This window comes from Somniosus microcephalus, chromosome 34 (assembly GCF_052327205.1).
Source record: "Somniosus microcephalus isolate GS21.2 chromosome 34, FLI_Smic_1.0, whole genome shotgun sequence".
Classification (NCBI taxonomy): domain Eukaryota; kingdom Metazoa; phylum Chordata; class Chondrichthyes; order Squaliformes; family Somniosidae; genus Somniosus; species Somniosus microcephalus.
The window spans coordinates 18,627,538-18,648,742 of record NC_141020.1 but is presented as its reverse complement, the minus strand read 5'-3'; the positions used below and the strand labels follow the sequence as shown (position 1 = coordinate 18,648,742).

Genomic DNA, 21,205 nt, shown 5'->3' with positions numbered 1-21,205 from the left:
CTGCACTGTCGGAGGTGCCGCCTTTTGGATGAGATCTTAAACCGAGGCCCCGTCTGCCCTCTCAGGTGGAGGCAAAAGATCCCACGGCCACTTTTTCAAAGAAGAGCAGGGGCGTTCTCCCCTGTGTCCTGGCCAATACTTATCCCTCAAACAACACCTAAATTTGCTGAGCGCAAAATGGCTGCTGCGTTTCCTACATTACAACAATGGCTACACTCCAAAAAAGTACTTCATCGGCTGGAAAGCGCTTTGGGACATCCTAAGGTTGTGAAAGGCGCTACAGAAATGCAAGTCTTTCTTGCTTCCTTTTGATGAGGGCTTCAATCCCAAATAACCTCTGATCCACAGCCCTGAGGCATCACAAATGGTTCTACAGCATAAATGTGCTGAGACACCAGTACCAGATGTATCCACATTAGGATTAAATCGGGTCCTCTTTTTGTCTGGGCTGATAGATTGGCACACTTTATAGTATGTATAGGGTTATCGTGCACACTGGGTTCTGTATGGCCGCAGGCTGATGGTATTTTGTTCTGGGTTTTTTTTTTAACGGCAGGTGGGTTTGTCTTCAAGCAATGGAAGGAGAAATTCTTCGTTTTATCGGTGGAGGGGTCCTTGGTGATCTGCCGTGACCAGGACTCGCTGCCCGAGGCTGAAATCCCGCTCCACACCAGCTGCAAGGCCATCGTCAAGGGCAGCCAGATCAGTGACCTGCCCCGGCTTCCCCTGGGAGCGGAGGGAGACTGCTGCCTGGCCCTGATACTCACCGAAGGCAAGCTGCTCCTGTTACTGGCGGTGGACAGTGAGGACTGCAGGTACATTTATAGCAGGGGGCAGGGGTGGTAGGTGGGGGGGTGCGCCCAACCTGAAGCCAGGGGACCGCCTCTGACCAATGTTCCCGGTAATTTTTTTTTGACGGATTTCGCACTAAGAAGCCGGCTGCGCGGGGAATGCCTGGAGGGCTGCGCGGCTGCGCAGTTTACAGGGAACACTGCCTGTGACCCCCCTGAACCCTGGTGATCCGGCCCACATCGCCCAGGCAACTCAGTCTTTTTTTTTGAGTCAAACATATTTATTTAAATATGGTAGTACTTGTTACAACTCATCAATTACATAATAAATCCATTACATTCATTAGCCGCAATAAAACAAAGCCTTAAAAACAGCTTTAGGATTAACAGTACAAATGCAGTGGTGTAGGAGTTCTCAACTCCTAACGAAAGTACTGAGATTGAAACTAGCAGTTAACCAAACGTGGTTTGAGGCACTGGTAAAAGTTACAAACAAAAACGCAGGAGAAACTCTAAACAGGTCTGTACAATACTTGGTTCCACGAGGACTGAAAGGACACGCCTCTCCCCACTGACGTCATAACGTCATCACGTTTCCCGCCGTTGGGTACGTCACGTGACCTGCGTGATGACGTCATCGCGCTGGATCGACATTTTACCGAACCCGCGCTATTTATACAGAGCAAACATTTAAAGGTAACAAACCCCTGTTAAAGGCAATTATATACATTACTGCAAGAGTCTCTTGGTGGCTTTGCCACAGTGGTAAATTTTACAGACAAATCAACAATATTAACAGTACAGGTACCCATAGTGAAAAACAATCTTACGCCAGTCCTATTGGCAATCTAGTAACTCTTCGTTTTTGCTTGGTATTTCCTGTTGTCTTTTAGCAGACACATACCCATTGGATCTTAGAGTCCAACGCCTTAACTAATCGGCCATTCTAGTAGCCGGCAACTCGGTCTTACTTGCGTTGCGTCCCAACCTTCCTTTAAGCCAAAAACAACAGCAGGTAAATCTATCCCCATGTGCGGCCCTCCCGAGTCTGCAGGCTAGGCAGCTATAAGAACATAAGAAATAGGAGCAGGAGTCGGCCATTTGGCCCTTCAAGCCTGCTCCGCCATTCAATAAGATCATGGCTGATCTTCTACCTCATCTCCACTTTCCTGAACTATCCCCATATCCCTTGATTCCCTTAATATTCAAAAATCTATCAATCTCTGTCTTGAATATGCTCAATGGTGTTGAATTTCCAAGCCCCGTGGAGGCGGGTTTGGAGGCGGGAGTGGTGGGAAAATTGCAGAATCGGGGGGCACGAACCCATCCCGCTCCCAACCCGCCTCCGTGCCAATATCCCAGGAAGCGGGTATCCGACTTGTGCTGGGAGCCGCCTCCCCGAGGCGGGAAGGGGATTAGTGCCAATTAACTGCCTGTTAACAGGTAATTAACAGGCAGTTTTTTGCCTAATCCCTATTTTTAGCCCTGAAGTGTGGGCTTCCCGACGGCTCCGAACCACGCCAAGTTAGCGAGGCGGACCGTCGGGCTGAAGGGCTTGGAGGGTTCGAGATGTCCGTTGTGCAGGTGAGTGATGGGTGCATGAGTGCAGAGGTAAGTGTGTGAGGTAAGTGTAAAGTGTTTTAATAAGTTTTACTTACCTTTACTTTCTCCTGCAGACATCCTTCCTCCAGTTCTCAGGAGTCCCTCAGTTCACCAGCACAGAAAGCAGAATGGCCGCTGAACTGTCAAAAGCTGCAGCCTCTGCTTTCTGGTCTGGAGAGATCTCTAACTGAGTCTGAGTAGAGGGACTCAAGTTAGAAAAGCTCTTGACAGATGAAATGTCAATCACTAACGTCACCAGTAACCAGGTGTCCCTTAATTGGCCTGCTGAGCCCGCTGGGTCAATCAAGGGAAAATAGCGTGGGTTGGCCACAAGTCGATGGAGGCGGGACTACAACCTAAAAGGTGGGAGTCCCACCTCCATCACGTCCCCGTTGACAAAATTCAGCCCAACGACTGAGCCTCCACAGCCCTCTGGGGCAGAGAATTCCAAAGATTCACCACCCTCTGAGTGAAGAAATTTCTCCTCATTTCAGGCCTAAATGGCCGACCCCTTATTCTGAGACTGTGACCCCTGGTTCTAGACTCCCCAGCCAGGGGAAACATCCTCCTTGCATCTACCCTGTCAAGCCCTGTAAGAATTTTGTATGTTTCAATGAGATCACCTCTCATTCTTCTAAACTCCAGAGAATATAGGCCTAGTCTACTCAATCTCTCCTCATAGGACAATCCCCCCATCCCAGGAACCAGTCTGGTGAACCTTCGTTGCACTCCCTCTATGGCAAGTATATCCTTCCTTAGGTAAGGAGACCAAAACTGTACACAATACTCCAGGTGTGGTCTCACCAGGGCCCTATATAATTGCAGTGATTTGTGTACAAGGACACCCAGGTCCCTCTGAACACCACCATTTCCCAATCTCTCACCATTTAAAAAATACTCTGCTTTTCTATTTTTCCTACCAAAGTGGCTAACTTCACATTTCTCCACATTATATTCCATTTGCCATGTTCTTGCCCACTCACTTAGCCTGTCTGTATCCCCTTGAAGCATCCTTGCATCCTCCTCACAACTTACATTCCCACCCAGCTTTGTATCATCAACAAACTTGGATATATTACATTTGGTCCCCTCATCCAAATCATTGATGTAGATTGTGAATAGCTGAGGCCCAAGCACGGATCCTTGCAGTACTCCACTAGTTACAGCCTGCCAACCCCAAAAATGACCCGTTTTATTCCTACTCTCTGTTTTCTGTCCGTTAACCAATCCTCAATCCATGCTAGTATATTACCCCCAATCCCATGAGCCCTAAATTTTGTTTAATAACCTCTTGTGTGGCACCTTATCGAATGCCTTCTGAAATCCAAATACACCACATCCACTGGTTCCCCCTTATCTATTCTGCTAGTTACAACCACAAAAAACTCTAACAGATTCGTCAAACACGATTTTCCTCTCATAAATCCGTGTTGACTCGGCCCAATCCTATTATTATTTTCTAAGTGCCCTGTAACCACATCCTTAATAATAGATTCCAGCATTTTCCCTACTACTGATGCTTACTACTGCTACTACTATGCTGCAAGTTCACCATATGCTCTCAGGATGTGGGCGTCACTGGCTAGGCCCCGCTTACTGCCCCATCACCTTTTGGCTAAGGGTGGCATTCATGGCTCTTATTAAGAAAGAGCCACTCACCTGAATCTGGCATTCCCAGTTAAAAAATAACAACTTGTATTTATATAGCGCCTTTAATCCAGTAAAGCATCCCAAGGTGCTTCACAGTATGATGTGGACAGGTTGGGTGATTGGGCAGATGCATGGCAAATGCAGTTTAATGTGGATAAGTGCGAGGTTATCCACTTCGGTGGCAAAAACTGGAAGACAGATTATTGCCTCTGACAGCAAACTTGGCTTTTATTGCCCCTGGAGATGATTGGAGCGCTAAATCAGGCGCTGCACACCTGTCTTAAGGCGCAAAGGCCGAGGAGCGAGACGTTACCTCAGAGCTCTGGCGAAGCAAGGAAGGGCAAATCAAAATGAACCTGCAAAGTGCTGCTCAGTACCCAAAACTCCTTCACACAGCGTTCAATCTCTCCAGAAGTCTCTCTCTCTCAGAATGCGTGGTTCAAAAATGTCACTGACAAAAAAAGGCAGGAAGCGGTCGCCTTTAAATAGCGCTCCCCAGTCCCTTTCTGACTGCATAACGCTCCCCTCAACCTGTCATTGCTAGCGGCAGACGGTAAGGCAGGGGGCGCCACTCAATATCCGGTCTGGGGCGCTAATGGGGCGTTGCGCACTCGACTGACATCACAATCTGCCGGCGCAGGAGATCGTGTGTTTAGCGCCGCCGCAAAATGTTTAGTTAATTTCGTGAGTGGCGCAAACATCGCTGCACCCAGGCACTAGTTGCTTTGTGCCCCATTAGCGCCCTCTTAAGGCGCTAACGGGAGCCGCAAACAACTGAATTTTCCCCCTTATGTATGGTGTTAGTGATCATTGACCAGCTGCAGATTGTTGGATTAGAACCCCATTTTGATCATGTAGGCCATTGCATTGTGCCAAGTGGCCCAGGTGGCCATGTGGGTCCCATCAATTACTTTCAGGAATCCAACAGTTCCAGTGAAATTGGGCAGCCCAGTCACACTGCCTCAATGGCGGCCTCTGTGTAAAGGGACGTATCTGATGCTGTATTCCCATGAGTTTAAGCTTCGTGTTATGCTGCAAACCACTAGCCCATTGCACAATAGGACCCTTTCATTCTATAGGCATTTTACATTAACTTTTTTATCTGTTCTCTCAATGCAGTCACTGGTTGAAGATGCTTAGGAAGATGAAAGAGGTAAGATCTTTCGTTCATCTATCTAATGCTCCCACATCCATAGTTCAGGGCAGAAGTCCACTTGTACTCCAAAGTGCCACTTATTAGATGGTTGAGATTTTACATAGGATGTCTTAGAAAGCTTCTAAAATATAAAGCAAACTGCAAAAATCCTATCGTTTTAAAAGTAGAATCAATTTTTCCATTACTTCTGTGTCTTCTGAAATTGAGGCAGGAGTTATTAAAATCTTTAAGGTTTACAAGGAACTTAAAATGATCAGAAACGAAAATCTCAATACTTAAGCCCCCAAACCCCCGCACCTCCATCCTACCCTATCCGGTCCCCTCTTCTGTCTTGGCAACCCTGGTTGCTTTGGATCTCAGACCTTAGGCAGGTTTTATAGAATCACTGTGGTGATAAATAAGAGCGTGAGGCCTAATTCTGAGGTTGCAGCTTGGGTTGGGTAGATTTGTGGGACTTAGTGAAACTCTGCTTGCACCAAAGTTGGGCTCGGCCAGGCTAATGTTTCGGTATACTGGTGAATGAGAATCTTGGAGGTGAACCTTTTGCCCTTTAATGGCTTGGGCTGGTAAGCAACATTCGTGCCACAGAAGTGCCAGGCAATGACTATCTCCAACAAGCGAGAGTCTAACCACCTCCCCTTGACATTCCATCGGCATTACCATCACCGAATCCCCCGCCATTAGCATCCTGGGGAGTCACCATTGGCCAGAAACTTAACTGGACCAGCCACATAAATACTGTGGCAACAAGAGCAGGTCAGAGGCTGGGTATTCTGCGGCGAGTGTCTCACCTCCTGACTCCCCAAAGCCTTTCCACCAGCTACAAGGCACAAGTCAGGAGTGTGATGGAATACTCTCCACTTGCCTGGATGAGTGCAGCTCCAACAACATTCAAGAAGCTTGACACCATCCAAGACAAAGCAGCCCGCTTGATTGGCACCCCATCCACCACCTTAAGCATTCACTCCCTCCACCAGCGGCGCACCGTGGCTGCAGTGTGTACCATCTACAAGATGCACTGCAGCAACTCGCCAAGGCTTCTTCGACAGCACCTCCCAAACCCGCGACCTCTACCACCTAGAAGGACAAGGGCAGCAGGCGCACGGGAACACCACCACCTCCAAGTTCCCCTCCAGGTCACACACCATCCTGACTTAGAAATACATCGTCGCTGGGTCAAAATCCTGGAACTCCCTCCCTAACAGCACTGTGGGAGTACCTTCACCACACGGACTGCAGCGGTTCAAGAAGGCGGCTCACCACCAACTTCTCAAGGGCAACTAGGGATGGGCAATAAATGCTGGCCTTGCCAGCGACCCCCGCATCCTGGAACGAATTTTTTAAAAGTTTGGTTTTCCCCACATGATGACCTTAATGATTTTGGGTTGACCGTGGAATTTTAGACAGTGATTGACCAGGAGTTTGCCCAGCATTAACAATGCTTTTCTCGTAAGGACACAGGAATATTTATGAGCAGACAAAGGCTGGTAGTCCCAGTAAGCCTGGCCCTTTCTCACAGACCAACCCCACCTGCCTATTTATGCCTTTTAATCCCTTTTCTCATAAGTGACTCATCTAACTGTCTCGAACCCATTTATAATCACTGCTTCATTGTCCCTCCCTGCTAATCTGTTCCCCAGGTCTAATACCCTTTGTGTGAAAAAGATCTGCCTGTCTTATAACCAGCTTTCTCATTTATACTCTCATCCCCTGATATTTGAACCTATCACAAAAATGAACAATTTGCCTGTCAATGATATTAGTGAAAAGAGGCAAAGAATCATTCATAGAATCACAGAATAATACAGTACTGAAGAAGGCCATCCGGCCCATCGTGCCTGTGCCAGCTCTTTGAACGAGCTATCCAATTTGTCCCACCCCCCCCCCCCGCTCTTTCCCCAAATCCCTGCAATGTTTCCACTTCAAGTTTTTATCCAACTCCATTTTGAACGTTACTATTGAATCTGCTCCCACCACCCTGTCAGGCAGTGCGTTCTAAATCACAACCACACTGCGTACATTTTTTTTCCTCATGTCGCCTCTGGTTCTTTTGCCAATTACCTTAATTCTGTGTCCTCTGGTTACCGACCAGAGGGATTTTCCCCTGATTGAGCTTGTTAAGCCCGCCCTGCGGGCTCAGCAGGCCAATTAGGGAGGAAGTCACTGACAGAGCACATCAACGTCAGACGTGCTATCTGTCAAGATTTCTTCAAGGAAGAAATGTCAGCGTTTGACAGCTCTGTGAAGCTGTCAAACACTAACATTCTCTTTAGTTTGATGAGTCCTTGTGTTCAGGACTCATCAAACCTTTCAAATTTGTAAATTTCACATGGCTGTGGGAACGGAGGTTCCAACAGCCAGTCTGTGAAATTGACAAGGAGGATGTCGGCTCTCCCGATCCACCACGGCTAAAGGCTAAAACAAGGTAAGTGAACACTTTTTTAAACTTATCACTCACCTTGCATACTTACCACTCCACACTTGCACCCATCACTCACCTCTACACCTTACTTCCAGGTGCCTCTGACCGCCGCAGACCTCCTCCACATCGCCTCCAACCCGGCGGGGTTCTCCGAGGTCGGGAAGCCTTCACCTGTGAAGGTAAAATGGCACTAATCCCTTTTTCTGCCTGTTAACTATCTGTTAACAGGCAGTTAAAAGGATTAAAAGCCTTTCCCGCCTCCAGGAGACGGGACCCGAAGCTGCACATCCTCCCGCCTCCTGGCGAAAGGGCACGGAGGCGGGATGGGGGCGGGTTTGCCATCCGCCCCCACTTTCTCCGAGTTTACCGGCTGTCCCGTCTCCATGCCCGCTTCCTCGGGGCTTGGAAAATCCAGCCCAATACACCAGCTGGGGCCTAACCAGTGTTTTGTGAAGGTTTAGGTTAATTTCTTTTTTTTTTGTTCTATATGCCTCTATTAATAAAGCCAAGGATCCCATATGCCTTTTTTGAACAGCCTTCTCAACTTGTTCTGCCACCTTCAAAGATTTCTGCACAAGCACCCCCAGGTCTGTTCCTGCACCCCTTTAAAACTGGACCATTCAGTTTATATCACCTCTCCTCATCCCTCCTACCAAAATGAATCACTTCACACTTCTCTGTGTTAAGTTTCAGCTGCCATGTGTCTGCCCATTTCACCAGTCTCTCGTCGTCCTCCTGAAGTCTGTCACTATCCTCCTCACTGTTCATTACATTTCCGAGTTTCATGTCATCTGCAAACTTTGAAATTAAAAGCCAATGAAGTACTTTTTGGAGTGTAGTCACAGTTGTAATGTAGGAAACGCGGCAGCCAATTTCTGCACAGCAAGCTCCCACAAACAGCAATGTGATAATGACCAGATAATCTGTTTTTTTGTGATGTTGATTGAAGGGTAAATATTGGCCCCAGGACACCGGGGAGAACTCCCCTGCTCTTCTTCAATATATTGCCAAGGGATCTTTTACGTCCACCTGGTAAAAGTCAGACAAGGCCTTGGTTCATCCGAATGACGGCACCTCTGACAGTGCAGCACTCCCTCAGTACTGCATCGGAGTGTCAGCCTGGATTTTATGTTTCAAATCCCTGGAGTAGGACTATGAACCCATCGATCTTCCGACCCAGAGGCAAGAGTGCTACCTACTGAGCCACAGCTGTGCTTTATGGCACTGCTGATTGACCAATCAGCCAGACTATGTAATGGAACCTGGAAGGGAGGACCTGTCACTGGGATCTCCAGGTCAGCTTGTAAAACAGTGCTCCAATGGGTAGGATGCTCCTAGCTGAACTGGCAGTGGGAAGTAGCTCATGGTACTCTGCTTGGCTTTAGCTGGTTAAACTCCAGCAGTACGCTTGGGGTCCTTAAACCTGTGCTCTGCCATCCTGCGCCTCAACTCTCTGGACTTGAATAAGTGGGATGTATCCCTATGGAATGAGTCTCCATATTGGGAAAACAGACACCGTAGAGTGAGGGTGTAGATTTCAGCCACTGGATTTAAGGGGTTTGAAACACGTTGTTGGGTTTCCACGTGGGTCAGTCACCCAGCTGACCAAAAAAAACCCCACAACTTTCCATCCCAATTTTTCCAATTTTCTCAAACATTTCCGTTTTATTTTAAATCCAGTTCCGTGTGTTCTAAGACTGTCAACTGAGGGAAATGGAAGAGCCACATTAGAGTAACGGGGTTGTTCTTTCAAGGTTGAAGTTAAGTTCCATTCCTAGGACACTTTAAGCCTTGGCTCTGTGGTGGCACTCATGCATCTGAGGCAGTATGTTGTCCCACTCCAGATACTTACGCCCGCAATCCAGGCTGGCACTTCAGTGCAGTACTGAGGGAGTGCTGCACTGTCACAGATGCCATCTTTCACATGAGATATTCAACTGAGGCCCTCGGGTGGACGTAAAAGATCCCGTAGCACTATTTGAAGAAGAGCGGGGGAGTTCTCCCAGGGTCCTGGCTAATATTTATGCCTCAACCAACACCATCAAATAATCCGGTCATTTATCTCATTGCTGTCTGTGGGATCCTGCTGTGTACAAATTGGTTGCCACATCTCCCTACCTTACGATGATTACATTTCAAATATGGCTGTAAAGAACTTTGGGACATCTTGAAGACGTGAAACGAACTTTATAAATGCAGGTATTTTTTCTTGTTTATCAATGTAGAGGGAGCTTCATTCGGCATTTGACTGCAATTGTGCCAGTCCCGGGTGATGTACTGTTGGGTGATGTGGTACCAGGTGATGTAGCATTGAGTGATGTAGCAATGGGTAATCTAGCACCAGGCAATGTGGTGTTGGGTACAGTAGTACTCGATGGTCTGGCACTAATGAGTGATAGCGTGCTCGGTGATCTAGCACAGGGTGATGTAAGAAAACTACTAGGCACTTGGTCTAAGCGTTAAACAAAGTTTTAATCAACTGTTTTACAACATGGAGGTCTAGTTGTGTCCTTCACTAGTTCCTGTTAAGAATGTCCTGCGCAAGCTGGGCCCGTGCCCGAGTATTTATACTCTCCATGGACAGCGCCACCCGTAGGCTGCTCAGTATTATTTCATAAGTCTTTCTTTCATGAATGACTGACTCATGTCGCTGGGTATTACAGGAAACTCTTTTTTATCCGACACCGACGGGACCGACGTGGTGCCGGTTGATCAAAAAGTCCGGATTACAGAGAGGTATACTTACCAAGGTACAAGAGCCCCGTACACGGCCACAGGTGCAGGAGCCCCGGTTACGCGGCACATGTGCAGGAACCCCGGTTACATGGCCACAGACCCAGGAACCCTAGTTACACGGTCACTAATATACAGTAAAACTTACCTGAAACTACTCCTGAATTTTGCCGGTTAAGAGAGATTTCTGGATATTTAGGTGCCGGTTAAAAGTGAGTTTCCGGTATAGTGCTGGCCTGAGCTAGCTCAGGATGATATGATGCTGGGTGGTGGAATGTTGGGTGATGCAGTACTGGGTGAGCTAGCACCAGGTGACTTACCACATGATGTTAAATCAGATGGATCTAGCACCGGTGTTCTAGAACGTAGAGCCCGGTGATCCAGCATCGATGATCGAGCACCAGGTGATGTTGTACTGGTGCCCTTGCATTGGATGGTGTTGTACTATGTAATCTGGAGCACTGTGAGCAGTTCTGGACAGGATACACCTTAGGAAGGATATATTGGCCTTGGAGGGAGTGCAGCGTAGGTTTACCAGAATGATACCCGGACTTCAAGGGTTAAGTTACGAGGAGAGATTACACAAACTAGGGTTGTAATCCCTGGAAGGTTAAGGGGTGATTTGATCGAAGTTTTCAAGATATTAAGGGAAACTGATAGGGTAGATAGAGATAAACCAGTTCCACTGGTTGGGGAGTCCAGGACTAGGGGGCAGAGTCTAAAAATTAGAGACAGACCTTTCAGGAGTGAAATTAGGAAACACTTCTACACACAAAGGGTGGTAGAAGTTTGGAACTCTCTTCTGCAAACGGCAGTGGATGTGAGGTCAATTGTTAATTTTAAATCTGAGATTGATAGATTTTTGTTAACCAAAGGTATTAGGGGATATGGGCCAAAGGCGGGTAGATGGAGTTAGGTCACAGATCAGCCATGATCTCATTGAATAGCGGTACAGGCTCGAGGGGCTGAATGGCCTCCTCCTGTTCCTATGCGATCTAGTAACCTGTGTTCTAGCATCAGGTGATGTAGTACTAGTTTTATTTCACACCATAAAATCTCCCTGGTTCATAAAGATGATGCATGCTGTGGCACCTGGAATCTCTGCAGGGGTCCAGCTGATCTCTCCGGGGTTTCCACCAATTCTCTGCCAAAGTTACGGCAGAAGAAGCCCTACAGGAAGACCGAGCACGAGCAGATGCTTATCATTGTTACTTTTTCTTTCATGAATTTTCTACCTGTCAAGCTGAGAAACGAGGTGTCAGTTCTGGTGAATGGAATGCTTTCCATTTTCAACAGTCACAGTATTGAGCCCTCCTAGGTCTCGGAATAGCATAGATTGGGGGCCGAATAAAGCTCCCTCGACACTGTCCCACAAACACTCCACAGGGCAGGTACAGCACAGGGTTAGATACAGAGTAAAGCTCCCTCTACACTGTCCCACAAACACTCCACAGGGCAGGTACAGCACGGGTTAGACACAGAGTAAAGCTCCCTCTACACTGTCCCATCAAACACTCCCAGGGCAGGTACAGCACGGGTTAGATACAGAGTAAAGCTCCCTCTACACTGTCCCACAAACACTCCACAGGGCAGGTACAGCACGGGTTAGATACAGAGTAAAGCTCCCTCTACACTGTCCCATCAAACACTCCCAGGGCAGGTACAGCACGGGTTAGATACAGAGTAAAGCTCCCTCTACACTGTCCCATCAAACACTCCCAGGGCAGGTACAGCACGGGTTAGACACAGAGTAAAGCTCCCTCTACACTGTCCCATCAAACACTCCCAGGGCAGGTACAGCACGGGTTAGATACAGAGTAAAGCTCCCTCTACACTGTCCCACAAACACTCCCATGGCAGGTACAGCACAGGTTAGATACAGAGTAAAGCTCCCTCTACACTGTCCCACAAACACTCCCATGGCAGGTACAGCACGGGTTAGATACAGAGTAAAGCTCCCTCTACACTGTCCCATCAAACACTCCACAGGGCAGGTACAGCACGGGTTAGATACAGAGTAAAGCTCCCTCTACACTGTCCCACAAACACTCCACAGGGCAGGTACAGCACGGGTTAGATACAGAGTAAAGCTCCCTCTACACTGTCCCATCAAACACTCCCAGGGCAGGTACAGCACGGGTTAGATACAGAGTAAAGCTCCCTCGACACTGTCCCACAAACACTCCCAGGGCAGGTACAGCACGGGTTAGATACAGGGTAAAGCTCCCTCTACACTGTCCCACAAACACTCCCATGGCAGGTACAGCACGGGTTAGATACAGAGTAAAGCTCCCTCTACACTGTCCCACAAACACTCCCATGGCAGGTACAGCACGGGTTAGATACAGGGTAAAGCTCCCTCTACACTGTCCCACAAACACTCCACAGGGCAGGTACAGCACGGGTTAGATACAGAGTAAAGCTCCCTCTACACTGTCCCACAAACACTCCCATGGCAGGTACAGCACGGGTTAGATACAGAGTAAAGCTCCCTCTACACTGTCCCATCAAACACTCCCAGGGCAGGTACAGCACGGGTTAGATACAGAGTAAAGCTCCCTCTACACTGCCCCACAAACACTCCCATGGCAGGTACAGCACAGGTTAGATACAGAGTAAAGCTCCCTCTACACTGTCCCACAAACACTCCCAGGGCAGGAACAGCACGGGTTAGATGCAGAGTAAAGCTCCCTCTACACTGTCCCATCAAACACTCCCATGGCAGGTACAGCACGGGTTAGATACAGAGTAAAGCTCCCTCTACACTGTCCCCATCAAACACTCCCAGGGCAGGTACAGCACAGGTTAGATACAGAGTAAAGCTCCCTCTACACTGTCCCATCAAACACTCCCAGGGCAGGGACAGCACGGGTTAGATACAGAGTAAAGCTCCCTCTACACGATCCCATCAAACACTCCCAGTGCAGGTATAGCATGGGTTAGATACAAAGTAAAGCTCCCTCTACACTGTCCCATCAAATACTCCCAGGGCAGGTACAGCATGGATTAGATACAGAGTAAAGCTCCCTCTACACTGTCCCATCAAACACTCCCAGGACAGGTACAGCACAGGGTTAGATACAGAGTAAAGCTCCCTCTACACTGCCCCATCAAACACTCCCAGGGCAGGTACAACACGGGGTTAGATACAGAGTAAAGCTCCCTCTACACTGTCCCATCAAACACTCCCAGGGCAGGTACAGCACGGGTCAGATACAGAGTAAAGCTCCCTCTACACTGTCCCCATCAAACACTCCCAGGGCAGGTACAGCACAGGTTAGATACAGAGTAAAGCTCCCTCTACACTGTCCCATCAAACACTCCCAGGGCAGGGACAGCACGGGTTAGATACAGAGTAAAGCTCCCTCTACACGATCCCATCAAACACTCCCAGTGCAGGTATAGCATGGGTTAGATACAAAGTAAAGCTCCCTCTACACTGTCCCATCAAATACTCCCAGGGCAGGTACAGCATGGATTAGATACAGAGTAAAGCTCCCTCTACACTGTCCCATCAAACACTCCCAGGACAGGTACAGCACAGGGTTAGATACAGAGTAAAGCTCCCTCTACACTGCCCCATCAAACACTCCCAGGGCAGGTACAACACGGGGTTAGATACAGAGTAAAGCTCCCTCTACACTGTCCCATCAAACACTCCCAGGGCAGGTACAGCACGGGTCAGATACAGAGTAAAGCTCCCTCTACACTGTCCCATCAAACACTCCCAGGGCAGGTACAACATGGGGTTAGATACAGAGTAAAGCTCCCTCTGCACTGCCCCATCAAACACTCCCAGGGCAGGTACAGCACGGGTTAGATACAGAGTAAAGCTCCCTCTACACTGTCCCATCAAACACTCCCAGGGCAGGTACAGCACAGGTTAGATACAGAGTAAAGCTCCCTCTACACTGTCCCATCAAACACTCCCAGGGCAGGTACAGCACAGGGTTAGAGACAGAGTAAAGCTCCCTCTACACTGTCCCATCAAACACTCCGAGGACAGGTACAGAACGGGTTAGATACAGAGTAAAGCTCCCTCTACACTGTCCCATCAAACACTCCCAGGGCAGGTACAGCACGGGTTAGATACAGAGTACAGCTCCCTCTACACTGTCCCATCAAACACTCCCTGGTCAGATACAGCGCACTTTAAATGCTCCATTTGCTCCACCCTAACACGGAAGGTTCACTAGAAATGGACATGAAACTTTCTGGATCATGAGGTTTAGCACCAACTGCAGGTCAATAAGGGCCTGTTTCTGATTATCTTCATTGATGTTGTGCTTTCTTTCCCAGTGTTGTCTCTCTGTCATATTTAACCTGAGCATTGACAGTTGATTTATTTTGTCTCTTCTTTTCCGTCGAAGTCCTTTTCGCCCAACGTGTCCTCGTGCAGGATCCACATTGATAAACAATACAGGATATCCTCCCGGGAGAAAAAGCATGCGGCAGTGGAGAAGGCGTGTCAGCACCACGAAGGTAGAGCATGTGGTTGTTCATATTCTGCTGCTTCTCCCCTCGTCGCCTAAAGGTGACAGTTCTGTGGGCACTGCACCCTCCTCCGCTGCCCGCTTGGCCTAGCTTTCCATTCTTCATGTGTAAGCCTAGACAGCAGATGTCTTCAAGTCATTTTGACCAGTCAGCTGTGGCTCAGTGGGTAGCACTTTCGCCTCTGAGTCAGAAAGTTGTGGGATCAATCTAGGTGGGCGCTCCAGTGCAGTATTAAGGGAGTGCTGCGCTGTCAGAGGTGCCGTCTTTCGGATGAGATGTTAAACCGAGGCCCCTTCCGCCCTCTCAGGTGGACGTAAAAGATCCCACAGTTCTCCTGTGAAGAAGAGCAGGGGAGTTTCTCCCTAGTGTCCTGGCCAATATTTATCCCTCACTAAAACAGATCATCTGGTCACTATCACATTGCTGTTTGTGGGAGCTTGCTGTGTGCATTACAACAGTGACTACACTTGAAAAGGTACTTCATTGACTGTGAAGCACTTTGGGACATCCTGAGGTCCTGATATGCACAATATATAAATGCAAGTCTTTCTTTCATAGCGGGTGACGTAAGAAAACTACTAGGCACTTGGTCTAAGCGTTAAACAAAGCTTTAATCAACTGTTTTACAACATGGAGGTCTAGTTGTGTTCTTCACTAGTTCCTGTTAAGAATGTTTTGCGCAAGATGGGCCCGTGCCCGAGTATTTATACTCTCCCTGGACAGCGCCACCCATAGGCCGCTCAGTATTATTTCATAAGTCTTTCTTTCATGAATGACTGATTCATGTCAGCGGGCATCGTAACCAAGACTAATCTTGTCCTCATCCAATGATTCAGCTTATGATTTGTTAATTAGTGTTCTTACCTCATCTTTTAATTGTCTTGGAAAATGGTTTTCCATTTTTATACTGTTGTCTTCTAGGTCTTCCCATGGTGTGAATTGCACCATTTACCTGTGGAGAGTGAGGCCGAGGGGCCTTCACACCCAGGCGTCTCCCAGCGCGCCCCTGAACCGAATGTTGGTTATTGTATGAAAGCAGTGCGGGCTGTTTCCCTCGCCTCTCCTCACAGAGGTACTTGGAGCCTTCTTTGCAATCGCCCCCTAATACCCGGCCAAAATGGCAAATTGCAACACTCGTCTCATCCCCATCCCATGGTGTCAGCAGTGGCTCAGTGAGCGGCGCACTTGCCTCTGAGTCAGAAGGTTGTGGGTTCAAGTCTTTCTCCAGCAGAGACTTAAGCACAAAATCCAGCCTGACATGATATGTGCTATATAACATAGAAACATAGAAACATAGAAGATAGGAGCAGGAGTAGGCCATTCGGCCCCTCGAGCCTGCTCCGCCATTCAATGAGATCATGGCTGATCATCCAAACTCAGTACCCTGTCCCTGCTTTCTCCCCATATCCCTTGATCCCTTTAGCCTCAAGAAATATATCCAACTCCTTCTTGAATATATTTAATGTATTGGCCTCCACTGCCTTGTGTGGTAGAGAATTCCACAGGTTCACCACTCTCTGGGTGAAGAAGTTCCTCCTCATCTCAGTCCTAAATGGCTTACCCCTTATCCTTAGACTGTGACCCCTGGTTCTGGACTCCCCCGCCATCAGGAACATCCTTCCTGCATCTAGTCTGTCTAGTCCTGTTAGAATTTTATAAGTTTCAATGAGATCCCCTCTCATTCTTCTAAACTCTAGCGAATATAAGCCTAATCGACCTATAAATGCAAGTCTTCCAAGACAATTAAAAGATGAGGTAAGTACACTAATTAACAAAATCTAGGCTGACACTCCAGTGCTGTGCTGAGGGAGCGCTGCACTGTCGGAGGTGCTGTCTTTCGGGTGAGACATTAAACCGAGGCCCCGTCTGTTCTCTCAGGTGGATGTAAAAGATCCCAGGACCACTATTGAAAGAAGAGCGGGGTGGGGGCGGTTCTCCCCGGTGTCCTGACCAATATTTATTCCTCAACCAACACCACTAAATCAGATTATACGCTCACTATAAAACTCCTGTTTTTTTGGGAGCTTGCTGTGTGCCAATTAGCTGCCTTGTTTCCTACATTACTACAGTGATTAAACTTCATTGACTGTAAAGTGCTTTGGGGCATCCATAGAGTCAAAGAGTCATAGAGTTATACAGCACAGAAAGAGGCCCTTCGGCCCATCGTGACCATGCCAGCCATCAAGCCCTGTCTATTCTAATGTAATAGCAAAATACTGCAGATTTTGGAAATCTGAAATAACAACAGAAAATGCTGGCAATACTCAGCAGGCCAGGCAGCATCTGTGGAGAGAGAAACAGAGTTAACGTTTTACATCTCCAGCTTTTTCCAGTTCTGATGAAGGGTCCCAGACCTGAAACGTTAACTCTGTTTCTCTCTCCACGGATGCTGCCTGACCTGCTGAGTATTTCCAGCATTTTCTGTTGTTATTCCTGTCTATTCTAATCCCATTTTCCAGCACTCGGTCCGTAGCCTTGTATGCTATGGCGTTTCAAGTGCTCATCTAAATGCTTCTTGAATGTTGTGAGGGTTCCTGCCTCTACCACCCTTTCAGGCAGTGAGTTCCAGGTTCCAACCACCCTCTGGGTGAAAAAGTCTTTCCTCAAATCCCCTCTAAACCTCCTGCCCCTTACCTTGAAGCTATGCCCCCTGGTTATCGACCCCTCTACTAAGGGGAAAAGTTCCTTTCTATCTACCCTATCTATGCCCCTCATAATTTTGTACACCTCAATCAGGTCCCCCCTCAGCCTTCTCTGCTCCAAGGAAAACAACCCCAGCCTGTCCAGTCTCTCTTCATAGCTGAAGCGCTCCAGGTAACATCCTGGTGAATCTCCTCTGCACCCTCTCCAATGCAATCACATCCTTCCTATAGTGTGGCGACCAGAACTGCACACAGTACTCCAGCTGTGGCCTAACCAGCGTTTTGTACAGCTCCATCATAACCTCCCTGCTCTTATATTCTATGCCTCGGCTAATGAAGGCAAGTATCCCATATGCCTTTTTAACCACCTTATCTACCTGTCCTGCTGCCTTCAGGGATCTATGTACATGCACACCAAGGTCCCTCTGATCCTCTGTCCTTCCTAGGGTCCTACCATTCATTGTGTATTCCCTTGCCTTGTTAGTCCTCCCCAAATGCATCAGCTCACACTTTTCAGGGTTAAATTCCATTTGCCACTGTTCTGCCCATCTGACCATCCCGTCTATATCGTCCTGTAGCCTGAGGCTTCCCTCCTCGCTATTTACTACCCCACCAATAAAATCCTATATCAATGAAAGTCTTTCCTTCTTCAGTGGGACAGGGAGGTCTATAAATTCTTCCTCGCACACTGCCTGTGTGTGAAATTGATTGACCTTGATGTTCACTCCACCTTAAAGGGATTAAAAAATCTTTATGGTTTCCCGGTGACCTTTTTGCTCCCTTTCTATCCGCAGCTAAACCAAACAGGGGTAAAGGGAGGCGCCCGGTCACGTGCCTGCGACATGGCTTTCAGTCCCACAAGGTTGTCAGAGCCGCCTGTCTGCTGGTGGGCGGAGCCGCTGTCGGTCCCACCCTCGGTTACATGATGACCTCGTCCGGTGCGCAACCCTCCGAAACCGTTGCCCTGGACTTCAAGGAACTTGGCATCCACTCAGCTGATTGCTGCCAAGAGGCCGACTGCTCGGGCTTCAACTCATTCGACTGTGAAGCTTTGGATCAGGGCTTTGATGCGTTTGACTTTGGGGGGTTTGCGTTCTAGATGGTTCAGAGCCACTTCGACCCTATCCTACGCTCTGCTCTCTTCCCCCTCATTGCCCCCCACACAAGAAAAGGCCTGGATATCCAGACTGGCAGCTGGTTAGGGTGGCCAACCCTCCAGGGTCGCCCTGGAGTCTCCAGGAATTAAAGGTTAAACTCCAGGACACTGTGGTGAGCAACACCCGGGAGAAAAAATCAATCAAAGAGGTGTTAAAAAAAAATTTTTTTTTCTTTTAACGCTTTCGTTAATTAGTTATAAAAAATAATGGAGATGGGGGGGAAAAGGCTATTTGACCGGGTGGGGCGGGGCAGTCGGCGATGGGAAGTCACGTGACGAAAACCTCCTGGAATACATCCAGCCAGAGTTGGCAAAACTACAGCTGAATAACAGTGCCTGTTATTCAGAGCTGTCAGCCACTATACTCACTAAACTTCTGAAAAATCATGCAAACAAGCCCAGGGATTGTTATTAACAATGTAACGATAGGGAAACCAGTTGAAAGCGTCCCAAAGCATAAAGCAAACGTATGGAGGCAAACGCGGCAGCCATTTTGTTGCTGCTCACTATGCCGTGTGCACAAAATGGCTGACGCATCAACCTACCTAACAACAGTCACTGTTCTTCAGAGTAGTTCATCGGGAAGTACTTTTAGATGTTTCTGAGAGACATCTGCAAAAATTAGGGGGTGTATTTTTGATAGTGAAACCAATTTGATAGCTCCCATTAGGGTCCAGACAGCTGAAGGCATGGCCGGCAATGGTGGGTGAAGGGAGTGGGATACCGTACAATGCTGTGGGCCAACATACACGAATCTGTTGATGTAAATCGGCCCTTCGCTTTTTGTACACTTATGAACCATGAGATCGCAGTTGGGACTCAGTGGCTCATTAGATTTGTAAAATTTTTTAAATCTCGAACCAGAACCCCAACCCACTTTCCCATGTGAAGTAGCAAAGCTGAATGACCCAGATTGTGTCGCTGCCAACTACCCAGCCATGTCCAAGCAACATTAGAAGGCGTTATTTTAAAAGGTACAGGAAACTCTTTGGTATCCGGCACCAACGGGACCGGGATGGTGCCGGTTGATTAAAAATTCCGGATGACGGAGAGGGTTATCTACCCAGGCTATTTTTAACAAACAAAAATGTTTTAAAATCAAGAAATGTGCAGTATACAGTAAGATGGAGAGAGACACAGAAAAATGGCGGATCGGAAGAGACTCCCGGCAGCGCAGGAGAGTCCGACTCCTGTTATTGAGGTGTTCCGACTTCCGACAGCACCAAGAAGCCGAGTTGTGGCAGTTTGGAGAACTACCCCCACTGACTAACTCGGCCACCGCGGGAGACTCGGACTCGGCAACATTCCCGGTTATTGAGGTGTTGTTTTCGGAGCGAGAATTTTGCCGGTTAATGGAGGATTCTGGATATTTAGGTGCCGTTTAAACGAGAGTTTCCTGTACCTTGCTTTGTATATAAATCCTATTTTTTTCTCTTGTTTCTGGAACTTTCTCTCTGTGACCATTAAATTTGCTCCTTGCAAACTCTGGTGAATAACTTGCACCTTTGTGTCAGTCTTTATTCCCTCTAACTACAGAACACAGTAATAACTTATATACAGATAGCTTCATTCTGGCAGAGGTCAACAGATACAGAATTAACTCCAGCCTGCCAGTACCTTGTTTATATTGCCCGCTCCCGGCCAGTAAACTCTGAATAAAGTTGGCCCTTGATTTTAACTCCGGGTGAATTCCACGTTCAGGCTGTTTGTGTGATCTTGCTGTGCGCACAGCGGCTGCTGCATTTCCTACAACAGTGACTACGCTTCAAAAGTACTTCATTGGCTGTAAAGTGCTTTGGGATGCGTCCTGAGGTTATGAAAGGCGCTATATAAATGCACGCCATTGTTTTACGCGTGGTCCGATTCCTCACAGCATACCTGGAAGGAGATCCCTCTAACAGTCCGTTCAAAGTATCTGGCACCGATCAAGCCATGCCATTTAATTCCAAATATCCAATGTGACTGATGTCCTGGAGAGCTTTTTTTGGGGAGTGGTTTTGATTTGACAGTTGTGGCTTGGGTGACAAAGTGAGTCAGGTCTGTCTGAGATGCAAAGCCAATGTTCCTTTGAAAGACAGCTCTGTGGCCAGGAGCATCTGACAGTGGGAATATAGTCGCTGTTTGTGCACAGTTTGGCCCGAAGCTGGGTACAAACAATACAAGGCCTTGTACAAGACCTTGGTCAGGCCTCACTTGGAATACTGCGTCCAGCTTTGGTCTCCTCACGTGGGTGATATTGAGGCTTTGGAAAGTCAGGCCACGAGACTAATTCCCAGTTAGGGCAACGGTGAGATGGCAAAGGTACATAGAAACATAGAAACATGGAAGATAGGAGCAGGAGTAGGCCATTCGGCCCCTCGAACCTGCTCCGCCATTCAATGAGATCATGGCTGATCATCCAAATTCAGTACCCTGTCCCTGCTTTCTCCCCATATCCCTTGATCTCTTTAGCCTCAAGAAATATATCTAACTCCTTCTTGAATATATTTAATAAATTAGCTTCAACTGCCTTGTGTGGTGGAGAATTCCACAGGTTCACCACTCTCTGGGTGAAGAAAT

At 47.9% G+C, this 21,205-nt stretch overlaps 1 protein-coding gene across 1 annotated transcript in view; it reads left to right on the top strand.

Moving 5' to 3' along the window:
- LOC147096854 (uncharacterized) overlaps positions 1 to 20,146 on the top strand; it is a 42,991-nt gene extending 22,845 nt beyond the window's left edge. Inside the window, exons 2-5 of the mRNA XM_085973160.1 lie at positions 557 to 815; positions 5,163 to 5,196; positions 14,725 to 14,836; positions 18,285 to 20,146. Of these exons, the coding sequence (XP_085829286.1) occupies positions 557 to 815; positions 5,163 to 5,196; positions 14,725 to 14,836; positions 18,285 to 18,589 (710 nt within the window). The 3' untranslated portion in view covers positions 18,590 to 20,146. The remainder of the gene's footprint in view (positions 1 to 556; positions 816 to 5,162; positions 5,197 to 14,724; positions 14,837 to 18,284) is intronic.
- The last annotated feature ends 1,059 nt before the right edge of the window (positions 20,147 to 21,205 follow it).